The following is a 15751-nucleotide window of genomic DNA, read 5'->3' on the forward strand; positions in this document are numbered from 1 at the left end:
GATCATGAGAAGACCAAGTTACCCTATTCCTATCTTGTTTGTACATAGTTCATAGCTACCATCCCACCTCCTACAGTGAGTCTTTACAAACCTCTCTTAATTCCATCTGCTTTCCTCGGTTAATTTATTTAATATTTACTATTTATTATTTTTGTATCTTTTTATAACCACAGCTTGCTTTGTATGTATTTGTTTGCATGTTGTCCCTCCCACCCTAGACCGTAAGTTCCTTGAGAGCAAGGCCTCTTTTTGTATTCCCACAGCTTACCACAGTGCCTGGCACATAGTAGGTCCTTCATAAATGTTTACTGAATTGAAGAGTTGTTTGTCTATTGCAGTGGTTCTCAAACTTTTGTTCTCAGTATCTTCATGTTGTTTAAAAAAACTACCGAGGATCTGTTCAAAGAGTTTTTATTCACGTGGGTTATGTTTATGACTATTTACTATATTAGAAATAAAAAATAATTTTGATTTGTAGACCCTCTGAAAGGGTTTCAGAGACCGCAACAATTCTTTGGACTGCACTTTGAGGACCACTGGTCTATTGCTTCCCTATTACCTTGTGAGCTCTTTGATAGTAAGGACTGTATTTTACTTTTAACTTCCCAAGTTTAGCATAGTGTCTAGCACACAGTAAGTGCTTAATAAGTATTATTAAAGGACCAAGTGATTTCAATCATTCTGCTATACAGCCAAACTGGCCTTTTTTGTTTTCTGTCCTCCCTTGACTTCCTGCCCAGGTGTCCAAGGGTGCAAAATATAATCATTTTTATTGATTGCAATTCTTAAGTTTTCTTACCATCTCCTAGAGAAAACAGTTTCTGATCTGCTCAGCTTCCAGTGCCTCCCTCACAAAATTATATTTTGTTTCCGATATACTTGCTCCAAGTAGATGGCAAAGTGGGTGCATCTGGAATCAGATAAAACCAGTGGAAATCCTGCCTCAAACACTTAGTAACTGTGTGATCCTGGGCAACTTAACTTACCTCAGTTTCCTTATTTGTAAAATGGGAATGATAGCACTTACTTCAGTCAGCCTGTCAACAAACATTTATTAAGGACCTACTATGTGCCAGGCGCTGTGCCAAATGCTAGAGAGACAAAAAGAAGCAAAAGACAAAATGACAGTTTAAAAGAATAATGGTAAAAAGGGCTAACTCGGCATTACAGGATACAGCGGGTGAGACGGCTGCCCAGGAGGCTCTCCCTAAGAGGAGGATCTGGAGGAGGAGCTCCACACTGTCCACACCAATCAGAAGGAGCCCCAGAGACAGGAAGTCCAGAGGACGTGAGCGTTTCAGGGTGATGAAATTCCAGAATATGAAGAAGCCCGGGGGAGTGCCACGGGTGGGAAGTGATGTCACGGGCTGGTAGAGCAGATCTAAGATCACATGTACAACCTTTTGCAAACTTTCAAGTACTAGAGAAAAAGCTATTGCTGTTACTTACACGTAACTTGTAACTTCCTATAAAATTAGATAAGAATATCTAAATTCCTAGAAGAAATGTACACTTCTGGAGGGCAAGAATTGTTGTACCCGGCCACAAGCCTTCGCGTAGAGCTTCATCGTAATGATTGATGCATCAGAATCAGCAGATTTAATAAAGGTAGCTCTTAAAAAGTTTGCAACTGTCAATGCTGAAAAATTACCTGTGCATATATCTTGTAAATAAAAAACTATAATAATAAAAAAAATGGGAAAATAATTTTACTTTCTTTGCTATTATCAATAAAATTTTATATATAAAATCCTTAAAAAAAAAATAAAGGCAGTTTTTGGATTTTTATTTGGCAATGACATTTAATAGGGTCCAATTGGGTTCTTGACATGATAAAAAAAATAAGAGAGAGAATAAGGAACAAATATTATTGATGCCGTTTGCAAAAGACGTCGTACAAGTTGTGATTGAGGAAATGGCGGGGGAGGGGGGGAGATTTATACTTTAAAAGGAAAAAGAAAAAATTGATGATGCTGGTGAGAAAGGGAAACGGGTGCCAATTCTCAGAATGTGCACGTGCGACCGCCGAACCGCCTAGCGGCGCTGTAAGAAGGAAGAGAAAGACGAGGTGGAAGAGGAAGAGCGGGGCCATTCTTATAGTTCGTGGCGTTTTGGAGGAGGAGATAGTGGGCGACGACAATTCCCCGCCTCAAAAGAGAATGATTGGCTCTTCGCCTCTCCATCTCTTCTTTGGTCCCTCCCCGGAAGTTTCTTTCGACGCTTCCGGACAGGCCGCGTGTAGACTCCTCGTGCTTACGCTGAGAACGGTTCAATTCCTACGAGTAGCAGATCTTGTGTTCGTGGAGGCGCCATGGGGCGGCGTGGGAAGGTGCGATCCCGGGCGAGTGGCGGCGCGGTTTGGATCTTGGGTGAGGGGTTCTGAGCGGGGACCTGGGGGCTTAGGGTTATTCGAGGTGAGGGCCGTTTGGGAGCTCCCTTCTCACTCTTCTGCCCTCCGCAGAGCCAGCACCAGAAGCGCGCACGCGCGGCGGCCCAGCTCCGCGCGCAGGAGGCGTACGCGTCGGCCCCGCATTCTTTCGTGTTCGCGCGCGGGCCCGCGGGCCCCGGAGTCCGCCAGCTCAGCCTGGATGTGCGGCGGGTCATGGAGCCCTACACGGCCAGCTCTCTGCAGGTCTGTCCGCGCCCCGTTCGGGACCTCGCGTGCCCCGAGAGCAAATCTACAGGCCCCGGTGTGCCCAGTGCTAGTCTCACCCCCCAACTAATGCGTCCCGGCTCCCTGCTCGTGCCACCCGGGACCCCTCACTGAATCCCTGCATTGTCCTCCTCCTGGGTCTGGCCGGGGGCCTGCTCCGACGCCTTGGCTGGCTAGGGCTTGAGAGGGAAGGGTGCCTCAGATATCAGGGCAAATTTCACTGTTATTCCTGGCATTTCCCTCCCCTCTGCCCTTCTTTGGTCTTAACCTGTAGTTCCCTTGCTTTAGTACCATAGAGATTTATAAGAGAAAGACTTGGAAATCTGCAGTTTTTCTCCAATTTTTAGACCAGGAGAGTGGCCTGGGCATCCCTACAAGTTGTGATTTACCCCTGGTCACATAACTAATACACTTGGCCCAGGCACTTCTTACGCCAATCCTCACCTACCTCACATAATTATAAAATGTGGTGAAGTTCTCACTTCACAGGGCTTTTGTTATCTTATACTTCACCAACCAGCTCCTGTTTTTGGATCATAATCAGGCCCAGAATAGCAGTCCTCTTCTGAAATTTTCCCTACACTGTCAGCATTTATCGTTCTGTGGTTATCAAGCCTCACCCACGTGCTCTTTGCCATATGCATTCTCCCTCTGATTTGTATGTTTCCTCATGTTTCCATGATGCTGGTTGGTGTGTAGATAACCGATTGAGAGGGAGGAAGGAAAGCTCTCAGATCTTGCCAGACTTCAAGGCCTTTGGTAAAGAACTGCTGGTGAACCATACCTTTGTTATCCTGGGATGGACTACCCTAAACTTTTAGAGATTTATGTCCAGGCTCCTCACAGGGTCCTGTCCCCTTAGGTTTCCAGATTTTCCCACATTGATTTCTATAGGAAACTGCTGGTTAAACCCTCAAACCTCTTTGTTTTTCTTTTCTTTTTTTTTTTTTTTTTTAATAAGGCATATCCTCCCATAGTCCCATTCTAGTCTTAAGTCAGATTCCCATCAACTGTCAGAAAATATAGAAAGGCAAATTCAACTCTACATTAAAAGGAGCCCAATTCAAATACCACTTCTGACATTTACTAGCTGTGTAACTGGGCAAATCACTTACTGAACTTCAGTTTCCTTATCTGTAAAGTGAAGTGATGGGCTCAGTGGCTATCTGGCTCTGGATGGATCCATGACCCTGTCTTTGGTTCATTTTGTCTGAGGCCATGGCTTTCATTATAGCCCCTCTTCTGGCACGTGTCATCTCCCCCATATTCAGATATTGGTCTGGATTACAGACATATTTGAATGATGTTACATTTAATTTCCCAACATATCTACATAATCAAGTTAATAAGTCTTGAGGCAAATTTCCTTATTATAAGTCATAGCTCAGAAATAATGATTAAGTCCCTGAGTCTCCCAAGTAAGTTCCCCACAATTTATTCAAGATGTCCACTCCCAAAACTTTTCTTTTCGTCTTTCATAAATTGTCCTTTACCAGGGCTCTCCCCCTCCCTTCTCCCCTTAACCCTCACATCAGCCCTAATCCGCCCTTTCACACCGTTGCAGGTTCGACGGCGAAATTCCCTTAAGGATTGTGTGGCTGTGGCCGGCCCTCTCGGGGTCTCTCACTTCCTCATTTTCAGCAAAACCGAGAAGAACGTGACATTTGTGAGTGGCGCCTCCTTCAAACTTCCCCGTCCCCATGGGGTTCTCCTGTAGTCCCCCATGGCCGGGACACTCCTTGTGCTCCCAAACAATGGCTGCCCAGTAAGAGCTCCTTTGCTCCATTTTCAGAACTTGTATGATTGCTTCCTTTTCTCCGGCAGAGGCTGATCCGGCTTCCTGGGGGCCCCACTCTGACCTTCCGGGTCACTAAGGTGAGGGGTCAAATAGGAAAGTGGTGCGGTGGGGAGGCTGAGGGCTGGACGGCTAAGGTCAGCCCTGCCCCCTCCACCTGTAGTACTCCTTGGTGCGCGATGTGGTCTCCTCCCTGCGGCGCCACCGGATGCACGAGCAGCAGTTCTCACACCCCCCGCTCCTGGTGCTCAACGGCTTCGGCCCCCATGGCCTGCACGTGAAACTCACCGCCTCCGTGTTCCAGAACATGTTTCCCTCCATCAACGTGCACAAGGTGAGACCTGATAGAGCCCCGGGGTCGAATCCTGCCTCAGTCCCTGCTGACTGACCAATAAAGTGCCTCTCCTGAGGTTGGTGGTGGGGGCGGTGCTTGGGGACTGTTAGACTAAAATGCTGTGCCCACGAGAGCTGCGGGCCGAGCCTCTGCAGCGTCCTCTCTCCGCCAGGTGAACTTGAACTGCGTGAAGCGCTGCCTTCTCCTCAGCTACGACCCCGACTCCCAGGAGCTGCAGTTCCGACACTAGTGAGTGTGTGCGTGGGGGAGGGGGCAGTCCCACCCTGGGTGACCGTGATGACCACATCTCCACTGAGACGCTGTGATGTGTCTAAGTAAACGCTCTGAGGCCCAGGGTGGGGAGGGGGAGCAGGGAAACCCGGCGCCTCCGTGAGCACTGACCCCCAGTCTCCTGCCCCTGCAGCAGCCTGAAGGTTGTCCCTGTGGGGGCCAGTCGGGGGATGAAGAAGCTTTTACAGGAGAAGTTCCCAAACATGAGCCGCTTGGAGGACGTCAGCGAACTGCTCGCCACGTGAGTGGGGAGGTAATGTAGCCGGGGCGGGGAGGAGGCCCTCCGCCCTCAGAGCCTGGCTGCCGGGACCCCAGCACATTCCCGTGTCTCCCCAGGGGCGCGGGGCTGTCGGAGAGCGAGGCGGAGCCGGACGGGGAGCACAACGTGACGGAGCTGCCTCAGGCCTACGCCGGCCGGGGCAACATGAAGGCGGAGCAGAGCGCTGTTCGGCTTACCGAGGTGAGGGCCAGGCCGGCACGGGTCAGCCTGAGGGCCTCGGCATGGGATGAGAACGCTGACGTGACAACCCGTGATCACTCAAAGTAAACGTTCTGATGCCTCCGGCCCTGCTCGCTGTGGGGGACAGAGGGGGGTGGGCATGGGACAGACCCCTACCATCGCTTTCAACCCATCAGATTGGCCCCAGGATAACCATGCAGCTCATCAAGATCCAGGAAGGCGTTGGGGAAGGGAACGTCCTCTACCACAGCCTCGGTCAGTGCAGGAGGAAGGGAAGGAAGGAACAAGGGAGGTGGGTGACCTCTGGCACAGCCGTGGTGCTCAGAGAGGGCCTTCTTGCCTTCCCTTTCCCCTGCAGTGCACAAGTCTGAGGAGGAGCTGAAGGCCACACTGGCCACCAGAGAGCAGAAGCTCCTGCTGAAGGCTGAGCGTCGAGGCAAGCAGGAGCAGGACATAAAGCGGAAGAAGGAGCAGCGGGAGGCGCACCGGTCAGTGGGGGGAGTAGAGGGGGTGGTACCTGTGGCTGAAGGCCTGGGACCTCATGGGTGACTCTTCTCTGCCAGGAAACGCAGCTTGGAGGGCATGCGCCGGCTCACGGCCCCAGGGCTCGACAAGGGCGATGGGGACAGTGGTGCAGAAGACCCTGGGCAGTCCGAAGCAGCGGCCCAGGGGTCTGAGGAGGAAGATGAGGCCGAGTATTTTCGCCAGGCAGTGGGTGAAGAGCCAGATGAGGGTGAGTTGGAGGGGTAGTCTTGGGCGTGTGGCCACATGCCTATCAAACCCCCTCTGCTCACAGTTCTCTTTTCTCTCCACTCTCCCCAGACATGTTCCCAAAGGTGAAACGGCGGCGACCCAACAAGTCCCCCGGACAGCCGATCTCTAGTGACCAGAGCCCGGGGAGAGGCAAAGGTCAGCATCCCAAGAAGAGGTTCCGAGCAGCCAAAGGCAAACAGCCCAAAGGAGCCGTAGCCCGACACTTTCCTCGGGGGCAATTCCTGGGCAGAGCTTTAGCCTCTAAGAGGCCCCACCACAAGTCCTCAGCAGCAGCCAGAGCGTGAGACTCGCCTCAAAGATGAACTGAGGCCCGTTTTCTCTCTTCTGGGGAGGGAATGAATACATTGAATCCTGTGGCTTCTGAGAATGAGGGAACCCTTCCTTAGACCTTCCATGCTACCTCAATGTAGTCTGTAAGGTCTCCCTGGATATGAGGAAGAGAAGTTGAAGTCTGGTTTTCTGTCTTCCATTGATCGTGGGGGAGTGGAGTCACTTGACTGAACATCATCATGAGACATCACTGGCACAGATTGTGTCCTACTTAAAGTTTTATTGTGGGGAGAGAGGGAGCTGTTCGAGTTAGTCTCCAGGAATGAAGCAGTTTGAGTAAGACGTACTCCAGGGTACAGTGTAGAACACCCCCACCCCACTTAACTGAAGCAAGTGGTTGCAAGTATTTGCTAATCTGACTGATCCAAAGGGCAGTACACAACTAATGGGAAGTGGGCTTTGTCTAATGACCTTTGAATGGGGATTGGGAAATCCAGAATAGTTCCCACTTAACCTAGCTTCTTGCCTGGAATATGTCAGGGTTCACAAAGTGGTCTTGGCTGGCAAGGAGTTTGGATGTACAAATAATAGTCATGCTTTTACATCCCCAATAAAGAAGCAGTCACTGTTGCCTTGCTTGGTTGTTATTTCTGGTGGGCGGGAGGAGCTAGAAAGTCTGGTTTTCCTGTCTGCCGGAGGAACCCTAATTTGAGAATGGGGTGGGGGCGTGAGAGAATGAGGAAGGAAATATGCTCAGGGAGGGGCTAGCTACCGGGATGGGGCTTGAGACAATCTTGACTAATACAGGCAAGAGCAAAACTTGGTAGTTGAGATTGAAGCAGCGTTGGAGAGCCAGCCGCCACCACCCCAGCAGGATCAAGACCAGGCCAGGTGAAGGGGGGACTGGGAACTGGATTGGGGGTAGTTGCTTTATGTCATTTCTACCTCAGACCAGTGACTAATAGGACTTTCACTGGAAATCATGGGGTCAAGGGAGGATTGTGGAAAGAATGGGTTATGGCTCCCCAGATTTGCCAGAGAAACTGGTAAGAGCAGGTTCTGGGTGTGCTTGCCCTGTGAGATGAAGGAGCCAAACTAAATCATTAGTTCTCCCTAAATTTACAGCTAAAGGAGATCTTGGAAACCACCCTGTCCAGCACCCCCATTTTACAGATGAGCAATTAAGGAACTTATCTAAGGCTAATGTTAGAAGTCAGAATTCAAACTTGGCATTTGGACTCCTAAGTCCAACCTTCAGTGCTTCATGCTGACTTCTAAGGCTCATTTGGGAAGGGGTGGGGACCAGAGTTTGGTGACTGTCCTCTAGAGGCCTGCCCTCCTTCCCGTAGGCACCATGACCCAAGCACCTAACAGCACCTGCTCACTGAGGATGTTGGTGAGAGCTGGCAAAACCCTGAGCCAGTACCAGGAGGAGTATCTGTGGCCCGTGCTAGTGGTGGAGTTCCTTGTAGCTGTGGGGGGCAACGGCCTGGTCCTCTACCGCTTCATTTCCCGGGAGCAGCGCCCTTGGCATCCAGCCATCATCTTCTCAGCCCAGCTGGCCATTAGCGACCTCTTCTATGCCTTCTCCCTGCCCGCCCTGGTGGTCTATTTTTACCCACCCAAAAACTGGCGCTTCGGGAAGGCTGCCTGCCTGTTTGACCACTTCCTCTTCAACTGCAACCTTTACAGCAGTATTTTCTTCATCACTTGCATAAGCCTCAATCGCTATCTTGGCATTGTGCACCCCTTTTTTGCCCACGGTCATGTGCGACCCAAACACGCCTGGGCTGTAAGCCTGGCTGGCTGGGGCCTTGTGGCTGCCCTGGCAGCCCCTACCTTCAAGTTCTCCCACCTTGTCTTACCCCAAAATAGCACGATACAGTGCTATGTGAATCAGTCGGAGGGCTGTACCAAATGCCTGGGGACGGCTGAAGACGACCACGTACCAAACTACTGGGTCTACAGCCTGGTGCTGGCGGTGCTGGGCTGTGGCCTGCCCTTCCTGCTCACCCTGCTGGCCTACGGCGCCATTGGCCAGGCCATCCTTACTAATCCCAACATAACCAGGCCAGAGAAGGTCAAGGTGGGCATGCTAGTGGCGGGCGGGGTAGTCCTCTACGCCATGTCGTATATCCCATACCACATCATGCGTGTCCTCAACGTCCAGGCCCGCTGGCGCTGGCTGGAAGACTGCAGCAGTTTCACAAGCGAGTCCCAGGCTGTGGCTGCTCTGGACCTTGGTCTGTACCTGGGCTACCAGGCAAGCAGGGGACTCGTGCCTCTGGCCATGTGCCTCCACCCACTGCTCTACACAGCCGTGGCCTCAAGCCTCCGCTGCCCAAGACTCTGTGGGGGAGCCAAGAGTGAGGAAATCTCTCTGAGGCCTCACTGACTCTTGGCAAAAGGAGGTCCAAGATCACTTCATGACTAGCTGGTGAGTGAAAGGGGATGACAGCAATGGGGGGCAAGGAAGGTTGTGCATCCCTACCCCCATGCCCTCAAACTGCTGTGCCAGACTGATGGGAGAATTAAGAGACGACACTTAGAACTTTTGACTCTCCTGTTGGAACCCTTGCCCATTGCTAACTGGTTTCTCTTTTCCCATCCACCCCACAGCTTGCAGATAAATGCTATCTGCTGTTAATGCCCTGATCAAACAAGTGGCTAGTGACTAAAATAAGACACCAACTCCTTGGGGAGGCTCCCAAACTTTATTCCCCTTAATTTCCCCTATTCTCTAAGCATTCTAGTTCCACCCAAACTAAACTGCTAAGGATTCGTTGCACTTGACAAGCCACTTCCCTACATTTGTGAAGGCCATTTTGCTGGACCTAGAGTCCACTTATTTGTGAATCCAAAGCCTTAAGTTTCCTTCACAGCCTATAACAGCTTGTGCCAGACCTAACATACTCCATCCCACGGTATTCCCTGCCCCAAGCTCAAAACATTCTCCAATTTTCAACATCCCTCTATCCCTTGCCTGGATGTTGCATCATGCTTCCTTCCATTATTTTGTTCCACTTCCCAAGGATGAGGGTTGACACCTCTTATTTTTAAATCTTGAGCCACTAAGTGTTCTTCTAAAAATCAGTCTGTAGTCAAAGACAGTGGGAAAACTCAATTTTTGCAAAAAAATATTTAGAGCTGTACTTTTTGTAAACACCATAGAATCTGTAACAAGTGACAATATATGAAGAAATGCAAAGAAATATGGACTTTCCTAAGATCATAAATGTAGAGCTGGAAGGGATGTCAGAGGTCTCATCCTTCACCCCCATCCTTTCCTTTCAGAGGCTAACCCTGAGATGTAAAGAGATTCAGTATGATCACAAGGCATTAAATGGCAAAGCAAGATATAACTGATACATCAAAATTCACAAAATTTTGATGTTTAAAAAGACTTCTTGACTGATCACTTGTGATATGTCTGTCCATATGCTTTCAGTGGATCTGATGACAAAGCACTTTCTTCCCTTCTCTTGGCTGAGGTGGACAACAGATGGTACAAAACATGATTTCAGACATGGACCAACATGTTTTTGTTTGCACTTCTTTGTAATGAAGGATTCTAAATTGAGGAGAGTTTAGTGTAACAACTACTTCATGAAGTGACAGTAATGTAAATAAAATTTTTAAAGAACAATGAAATGAAATAAAAAAAAATAGGTACTGAATATAAAGCTTTTGAATGACTTAACAGAGCCGAAAAGTCACATGTGTCCTAAATCAGGAGAAGGGGTGGGAACCTATATTGAAAGCCACAGGGAGGGAAGGATGGTGCCACCTGGTGAGAGCTCTCAGCCCAAGTCTGCCCAAGGAAACTGCTAGAACTAGGGACAGCTTGGGGCTTCTTGCTGGTTCAAGATGTGTTCCTGAGAATTAGAATAAAAAAAAGAGACTGGAAGCAGGTGCGAATATTTATTGCCCGTGGCCAGTAGGAGGCTTCCATTCCAGCCCCATCCCTCAGAGTCAGGTCCTTTTCCAATCCAGGCAACTGTGTAGTAAGTGGACATAACGACCTCAGTTGGTTGAAGGTCTGTAGAAATGACAAAAAGATAGTTAGGATTTCTTGGTGGAAAGAACACAACCCAGAAATGATTCATGTCCAGGACAGAGGACCTAGCTCCAAAGGCTCAGGAATCCTAGTTGAGATGGATGATGGGGAACAGGAGAAACTTACTTGGCCCATTCCACATTGAGAATGAGATGGTCATAGCCAAATCCTGACACGCCAGCAATGGCACGAGCAGCATCCTCCCGCCGGTGGAAGCTAATGAAGGCAAAGCCCTAGGGGAGACATTAAACATGTATCAGCCTTCCCTCCACGCAGAACACAACCTCTATACCCCAGTGTTTTATCATAACTCTTCAGCCAGAAAATACCTGTCAACAGCCCTACCTTGGACTGGCCAGTGGTCTTGTCTTTGGCCAGGTAGATTCTGGAAATGGAACCAAATGGCCTAAACAGCTCCTGCAAGTCAGTCTCTCGAGTGTCTTCTGACAGGTTAGTGACTCGGATGGTGGCATTGTCATCCGCTGGGAGAGACAAGCACAAAGGGTGTGACTTGGAGAGGCCCAGCCCCACCCCAACAGTAATGCTAGATAATTACAAGGTGCCTGCTAGTCCCATGGTGTCACAGCCCACCCGCAGCCCGGGGGGAGGAGGGGGGGAGAGGGAGGGAAGGCAACAGGGGGGAGGGAGTGTAAAGCAGAATTCAAGGCAGGAACCAGTCTACAAATGATTGCGGATTTGGTTTGGCTATTGATGCAGCCCAGCAATATTGTATATTTGTATTGTATTCAACTGCCTGCCAAGTTCCATTCTTTCAAACCTTCCAATTTCTCTTCCAACCCCCAATACCCAATCTTGTCCTAATGCAAATGAAGATGACTGGGGACCACCAATGAGACCTAGGCTGTATCTTCTTCCTATGCTCTTGATCTTGTTTCTCTCCCATTTTTCTCTAAGATTTTGCTGCTACAGGCCTCTCCCTTTCTCTTGCATCTGATCCCTACCTTGCCACTTGCTTTTTCATTTTCCTACAAATGTGTTCAGGGGGTCCCTGCCTCCACTTCCCCTTCTCTTTTCCTCCTAAATTTTTCCTAAGCAAAATTATGTCATAGCAAGGCACAGTTAAAAAATTTTCTTCAATGGCTCAACACTGAGTCAATTCAAACTTCTGTCATTGAAGCCATGCTACAAACAGGTTAACACTCCATGATTGATCTTTTCTCATATTGGAGTAACAGGCCTAAACTGACCCTGAAGAGACACAGCCCTCTCAAACTATGTTTTGTTCTTTTTGCTGCTTTCCTGTCAATCAAATAGATTTCTGCTCTTCTGTGAAACCCAGTTTCTTCAGGATAGCCCAGTGAGATGAGCTTCTCTCTCAGATTTCACATGGTATATTTATTTTTGCAATTTATGAATTTAACTGTAGAATAACACTGTACTGGTGTGTTATTCCCCTACATAAGCTGTAAGCTTTGTGACAGCAGGGACCCTGTCCAGTAACGAGGCACATACTTTCTTATAAGCGCTAAGCAAAGGACTCCCACTAACCTGTTGCCTTCCAACCCAACTTCAGACCAGCCCAACCTTGCCCCACCAGGGTCCCATCCATACCTCTCCTGTTGGGCTGCATGGATTCCCCTCTGCGACTTGCTCCATCTCGAAGACTTGGGGGTACATATTTCCCTGTCTTGCTCTGAGCTGCTTGCACAGGCTCCAGCTCTGCAGACATAAATACAGGCTGTTAAGAGCCCAGGGCTTGCCCTGAATCTCCCCCATCCCTCAACAGCCTCAGCCAGAATCCTATGAAGGAGACTCCCATTTTGTTGAAGCTTCCCTTTCCCCCAACCATAGGCCCTCCAGGGCCAAACTTCTACGGCCCATTAACGGTGATTTTCACAAAATCACTAAGTTACAGACACACCCATACACCCAACAGCCCAGGTCCCACCTCCAGGCATCTTTTCCTTCTCCCCAGTAGACAGCCCCAGCTGTTCAGCCAGTTCCTTCTGCATAGGTCCTAGGGTGTCTTTGTAGGGACAACGTGTGGTCCAGTGGTCACCCTTGCAGATTCGACATGACACAATCTTCTGACCCTTCAGCTTGTTCATTGGGTCCTCCTCTTCTTGGCAATTCAGATCCTGGAGACAGGAGTGGTGGGCTTGAAACGTGCCACGAGGGGACTGCTCCCACCCAGCCTTCAAAATCTCTTTCCCAGCTTCCACATCCATAAATTACCTCTTTGCTGGTAATAAATGTCATAGAAACATCATCACTGACTGTAGTGGTAGCTACATTTGGGCCAGGGGGATCAAACTGTGAGTTGCCAAATTTCTTCCAGTTCTGTGAACAGGAAAAGTCATTCACTGGGTTAGGAAAAGGGCTGGGAAGACCTAGACACATGAGGGTTTTTGTGAAACTCCCTAAAGGAGTTCAAGAAGTAGAAAACTCTCAAGAAGAATATATTTCTGGAACAAAAGTTTTCCCTACTGTATCTGACTTCCAGTCATGAGGACCTCCTGAGGCAGCCCATATATAATATTCAAATAGAACCAAGAGCTTCCTTTCTGCCCCTGTCCCTCCCCTCCTAGGCAGAAAATCAAGTCTAATCCTTCCTCAACAAAACTGCCTTTTTAAGTGGAGGAAAGGTGAGATGAGGAAAGCACTTTATTAAACTTAAAACCTTAAAAGGAAGAAATAAGGAAGCAATATCAGTTAGTCTGTAAAGTGAGAAGTAATTAGCAATAGGTTAAAAGGTACTGAATTCAGTAGCAATCTTGGAGCAATGAGTGTATACAATTACATCTACCATGGGCCTTCCTCATTTTCTAAGTCTACCTGCTTTTATATTCTCACAAACCTAAATATTTTAGCTTTGGATTCAGCCTATTCATAATTCTCATCTTTCCAGACTGGAAAATATTCCTATTCCGAATCCATTCTCATGTGTAGTTCTCCTTTTTATTCTGATTTCCCTTATTTAACTCCTGTTTTTAAACTTTTTCCCATTCCAAGAAAACTTCCTTTCCTAAATATATATATCCAGCCCAGAACCAGTAATATTGCAGGATTCTCACTGTTCCTGGCTTAAGAGTATGTAAAATCATTAAGTCCAATTGCTCATATTTATGTAGATTTTTAGGGTTTTCAAAGAATAGTTCTCACAGTTCTGTGAATTAAGTGGAGCTTTACTATATCCATTTTAAAGATGAAGAAACTAAAGTTCAAAAAACTTAAATGACTTGTCTAAGAATATGCAACTGCTCTAAATATTGGGATCAGGATCAAAAGCCAGGTGTCTCCTAAATGAGTCTAGTACTACTTCCACTGAATAATGCTCTATAAGGTAATGTAAGAGAATATTAAGAAGGGACTTGAAGAAAGATATGGAAACAAGATATATTGTCCAATCGCGAAATAGTCCTCACCTTTCTCCTTGCAACAGCCTTAGATGCCTTCCGAGTTTCAATCCTGAAGGTACGGACAATCTGTAAAACAGACAAGAAAAAAAGAGAGACTGAGGAAGGATCCAAGTGGATTAGTCAGTAAATGCCACAGAGGAATTGGGAGAGTCCACCATCCTACACAGCAGCCCTGAATTCTACCTCTCCTTTAGCTAAGATCATCAAATCAATACTTTCATTGCTATTAGAAAATGTGTCAGTGAACTCTCCAATGACTTCAAACACCAATCCTATTAACTTTTTGGATCAAAACAATCCTTTATAAAGGCATATATGTTAACAGTACCCTATATGTACATACATATGTATATATGTATATATATGTATACACACACACAAATTTTTTTTAATTTATATATTATAAAATTATGTACATATATATATGTATGTATAGTGTATATATAGTATGTATAGTCTCCCAAATGAGAAGCACCTTGAGAACAAGAATTGTATTCTAATTGTACTCATATCCTTAGTATGTTCAACCAATGGTGTTTTTTTTTTTAATTGTTGTTCTTTTTTTTTTTTTTTTTCCCATTTATGGGGCCCTCAAACCTGACTAATCCAAAGGACAGAAAAGGTAGGAAGGGATATAGAAACTAGCATGGCCCACCTTGAACTTCTTGCCGTCTTCTTCTACCTTATATTCAGTGATGGTTTTAATATTTCCATTGATGACTTCCTTGGGGGCAGGGAGAGGAGCTGGGGAGCAAACAGCAGAGGGAAAGAATAGATGGAATGGATGGAGATTAAGACGGCAGAGTCTCCCTCCTGGGGACAGGCAGGCAAGCAGGCGCCCACATATATGTACACACACACACACACACACACACACACACCCCAAAGCGCACAAACAGCACTCGCACACACAAACAAGCACACGTACAATCAGGACACTCACCACCCGGTAGTAGCTCCGGCTCATTGGTGGGCTCTCCTGTGCTCAATGGAATCCCCTTGAGAAGCTCACTGGTGACACACTTGTCTGGGGGGAAAGGGCAGTGATCAGGCTAGAGTCTGGGGGAAGGCTGGAGGGAAGGGCCAGGCCAGGAGTGGGGGAGGGGTGGAGAATGGCTTGAGGGCGCGCGGCTTTTGGGTCAGCCGGACGGGACTCACCATCGTCTCCTTCTTCTTCCACCTGGTCGGCCCAACTGGGCTTCGAGCTGCGGGAGGAAAGAGCCTTTCAGGGAAGCCCAGGGTCCGGTGCCGCCAGATCCCTTCGCCCCTGACCCGTCTGCCCAGCCGGCTCCGGACTGCAGGCCTCGGCTCCGGCCCAGACGCCGGGGACACAGTCAGCTTCCCGCTCCCGCTCCCGAATCCGGCCTGAGAGTATACTCCGCCCTCCCGTTCCCATCTTCGGCGTCCGGGACCCCAGCCCCATCCCGACCCGGGGCCCGTTTTCTCACTCAAAGTCGCCGGTCGGCATCGTCCGGGATCTTCCACGCAGCCTGAGCCCGGGCCAAAGACCGGAAGAGGAAATGGATTCTAATATCCACTTCCGCCGCTTCGACTAGGGGGCCCTCGGCGCTTTCATCTTCACGGCGCCCCCTCGTGGAGGAGGCTGCCTAGCGCAGGAGAGAGCGCTCCTCTGAGGGAAGACTGCGTTTTCCCCCCGCTTCTTTCTCCCCACCTCTTCTCTGTCTCCAGACCTCCGCGCTCCCTTCCCCCATTTTGCCCCTCCTCAGTCCTCTCTCT

General features: G+C 48.5%; 3 protein-coding genes across 5 annotated transcripts; 2 read left to right on the forward strand and 1 right to left on the reverse strand.

Annotated features, from left to right (window-relative positions):
• The first annotated feature begins 2222 nt into the window (after positions 1 to 2222).
• PPAN (peter pan homolog) lies at positions 2223 to 7207 on the forward strand. 3 transcript variants are annotated; one of them, XM_051971480.1, is made up of 12 exons: positions 2223 to 2329; positions 2462 to 2632; positions 4218 to 4319; positions 4478 to 4528; positions 4612 to 4782; positions 4955 to 5031; positions 5207 to 5314; positions 5410 to 5533; positions 5710 to 5788; positions 5892 to 6021; positions 6097 to 6266; positions 6356 to 7207. In XM_051971480.1, exons 1-12 carry the CDS (start codon positions 2312 to 2314, stop codon positions 6589 to 6591), a joined length of 1437 nt encoding a protein of 478 aa, XP_051827440.1. In that variant the 5' UTR covers positions 2223 to 2311; the 3' UTR covers positions 6592 to 7207. The 3 variants fall into 3 exon arrangements, with proteins under 3 accessions (XP_051827440.1, XP_051827438.1, XP_051827439.1); XM_051971478.1 differs by having other exon boundaries at positions 2225 to 2369; XM_051971479.1 differs by lacking the exons at positions 2223 to 2329; positions 2462 to 2632 and having other exon boundaries at positions 3449 to 4319.
• A 46-nt stretch (positions 7208 to 7253) lies between these two features.
• P2RY11 (purinergic receptor P2Y11) lies at positions 7254 to 10260 on the forward strand. Its single transcript, XM_051971481.1, has 2 exons — positions 7254 to 7468; positions 7927 to 10260. Exon 2 carries the CDS (start codon positions 7932 to 7934, stop codon positions 8970 to 8972), a length of 1041 nt encoding a protein of 346 aa, XP_051827441.1. The 5' UTR covers positions 7254 to 7468; positions 7927 to 7931; the 3' UTR covers positions 8973 to 10260.
• Positions 10261 to 10484: 224 nt separating this feature from the next.
• EIF3G (eukaryotic translation initiation factor 3 subunit G) lies at positions 10485 to 15571 on the reverse strand. Its single transcript, XM_051971482.1, has 11 exons — positions 15463 to 15571; positions 15173 to 15219; positions 14958 to 15041; positions 14670 to 14758; positions 14021 to 14080; positions 12831 to 12935; positions 12544 to 12733; positions 12207 to 12314; positions 10980 to 11116; positions 10761 to 10867; positions 10485 to 10616 (listed from the first exon to the last, which is right to left on the reverse strand). The coding sequence occupies exons 1-11, from the start codon at positions 15480 to 15482 to the stop codon at positions 10601 to 10603; spliced, it is 963 nt and encodes a 320-aa protein (XP_051827442.1). The 5' UTR covers positions 15483 to 15571; the 3' UTR covers positions 10485 to 10600.
• Between the last annotated feature and the right edge of the window lie 180 nt (positions 15572 to 15751).

The sequence above is a fragment of the Antechinus flavipes genome, chromosome 1 (assembly GCF_016432865.1).
Source record: "Antechinus flavipes isolate AdamAnt ecotype Samford, QLD, Australia chromosome 1, AdamAnt_v2, whole genome shotgun sequence".
Taxonomy (NCBI): domain Eukaryota; kingdom Metazoa; phylum Chordata; class Mammalia; order Dasyuromorphia; family Dasyuridae; genus Antechinus; species Antechinus flavipes.

Bases quoted from the DNA above. Each gene is read 5' to 3' on its own strand.
- P2RY11 (XM_051971481.1), top strand. From the start codon at position 7,932: ATGACCCAAGCACCTAACAGCACCTGCTCACTGAGGATGTTGGTGAGA.
- PPAN (XM_051971479.1), top strand. From the start codon at position 3,954: ATGATGTTACATTTAATTTCCCAACATATCTACATAATCAAGTTAATA. The intron at 4,529-4,611 runs GTGAGGGGTCAA...CTCCACCTGTAG, and splicing joins TGACCTTCCGGGTCACTAAG to TACTCCTTGGTGCGCGATGT. The intron at 5,789-5,891 runs GTCAGTGCAGGA...TTTCCCCTGCAG, and splicing joins CGTCCTCTACCACAGCCTCG to TGCACAAGTCTGAGGAGGAG.
- EIF3G (XM_051971482.1), bottom strand. From the start codon at position 15,482: ATGCCGACCGGCGACTTTGA. The intron at 15,042-15,172 runs GTGAGTCCCGTC...CTTTCCCCCCAG, and splicing joins GGAAGAAGAAGGAGACGATG to ACAAGTGTGTCACCAGTGAG. The intron at 12,936-14,020 runs GTGAGGACTATT...TCCTGTTCACAG, and splicing joins AGGCTGTTGCAAGGAGAAAG to AACTGGAAGAAATTTGGCAA.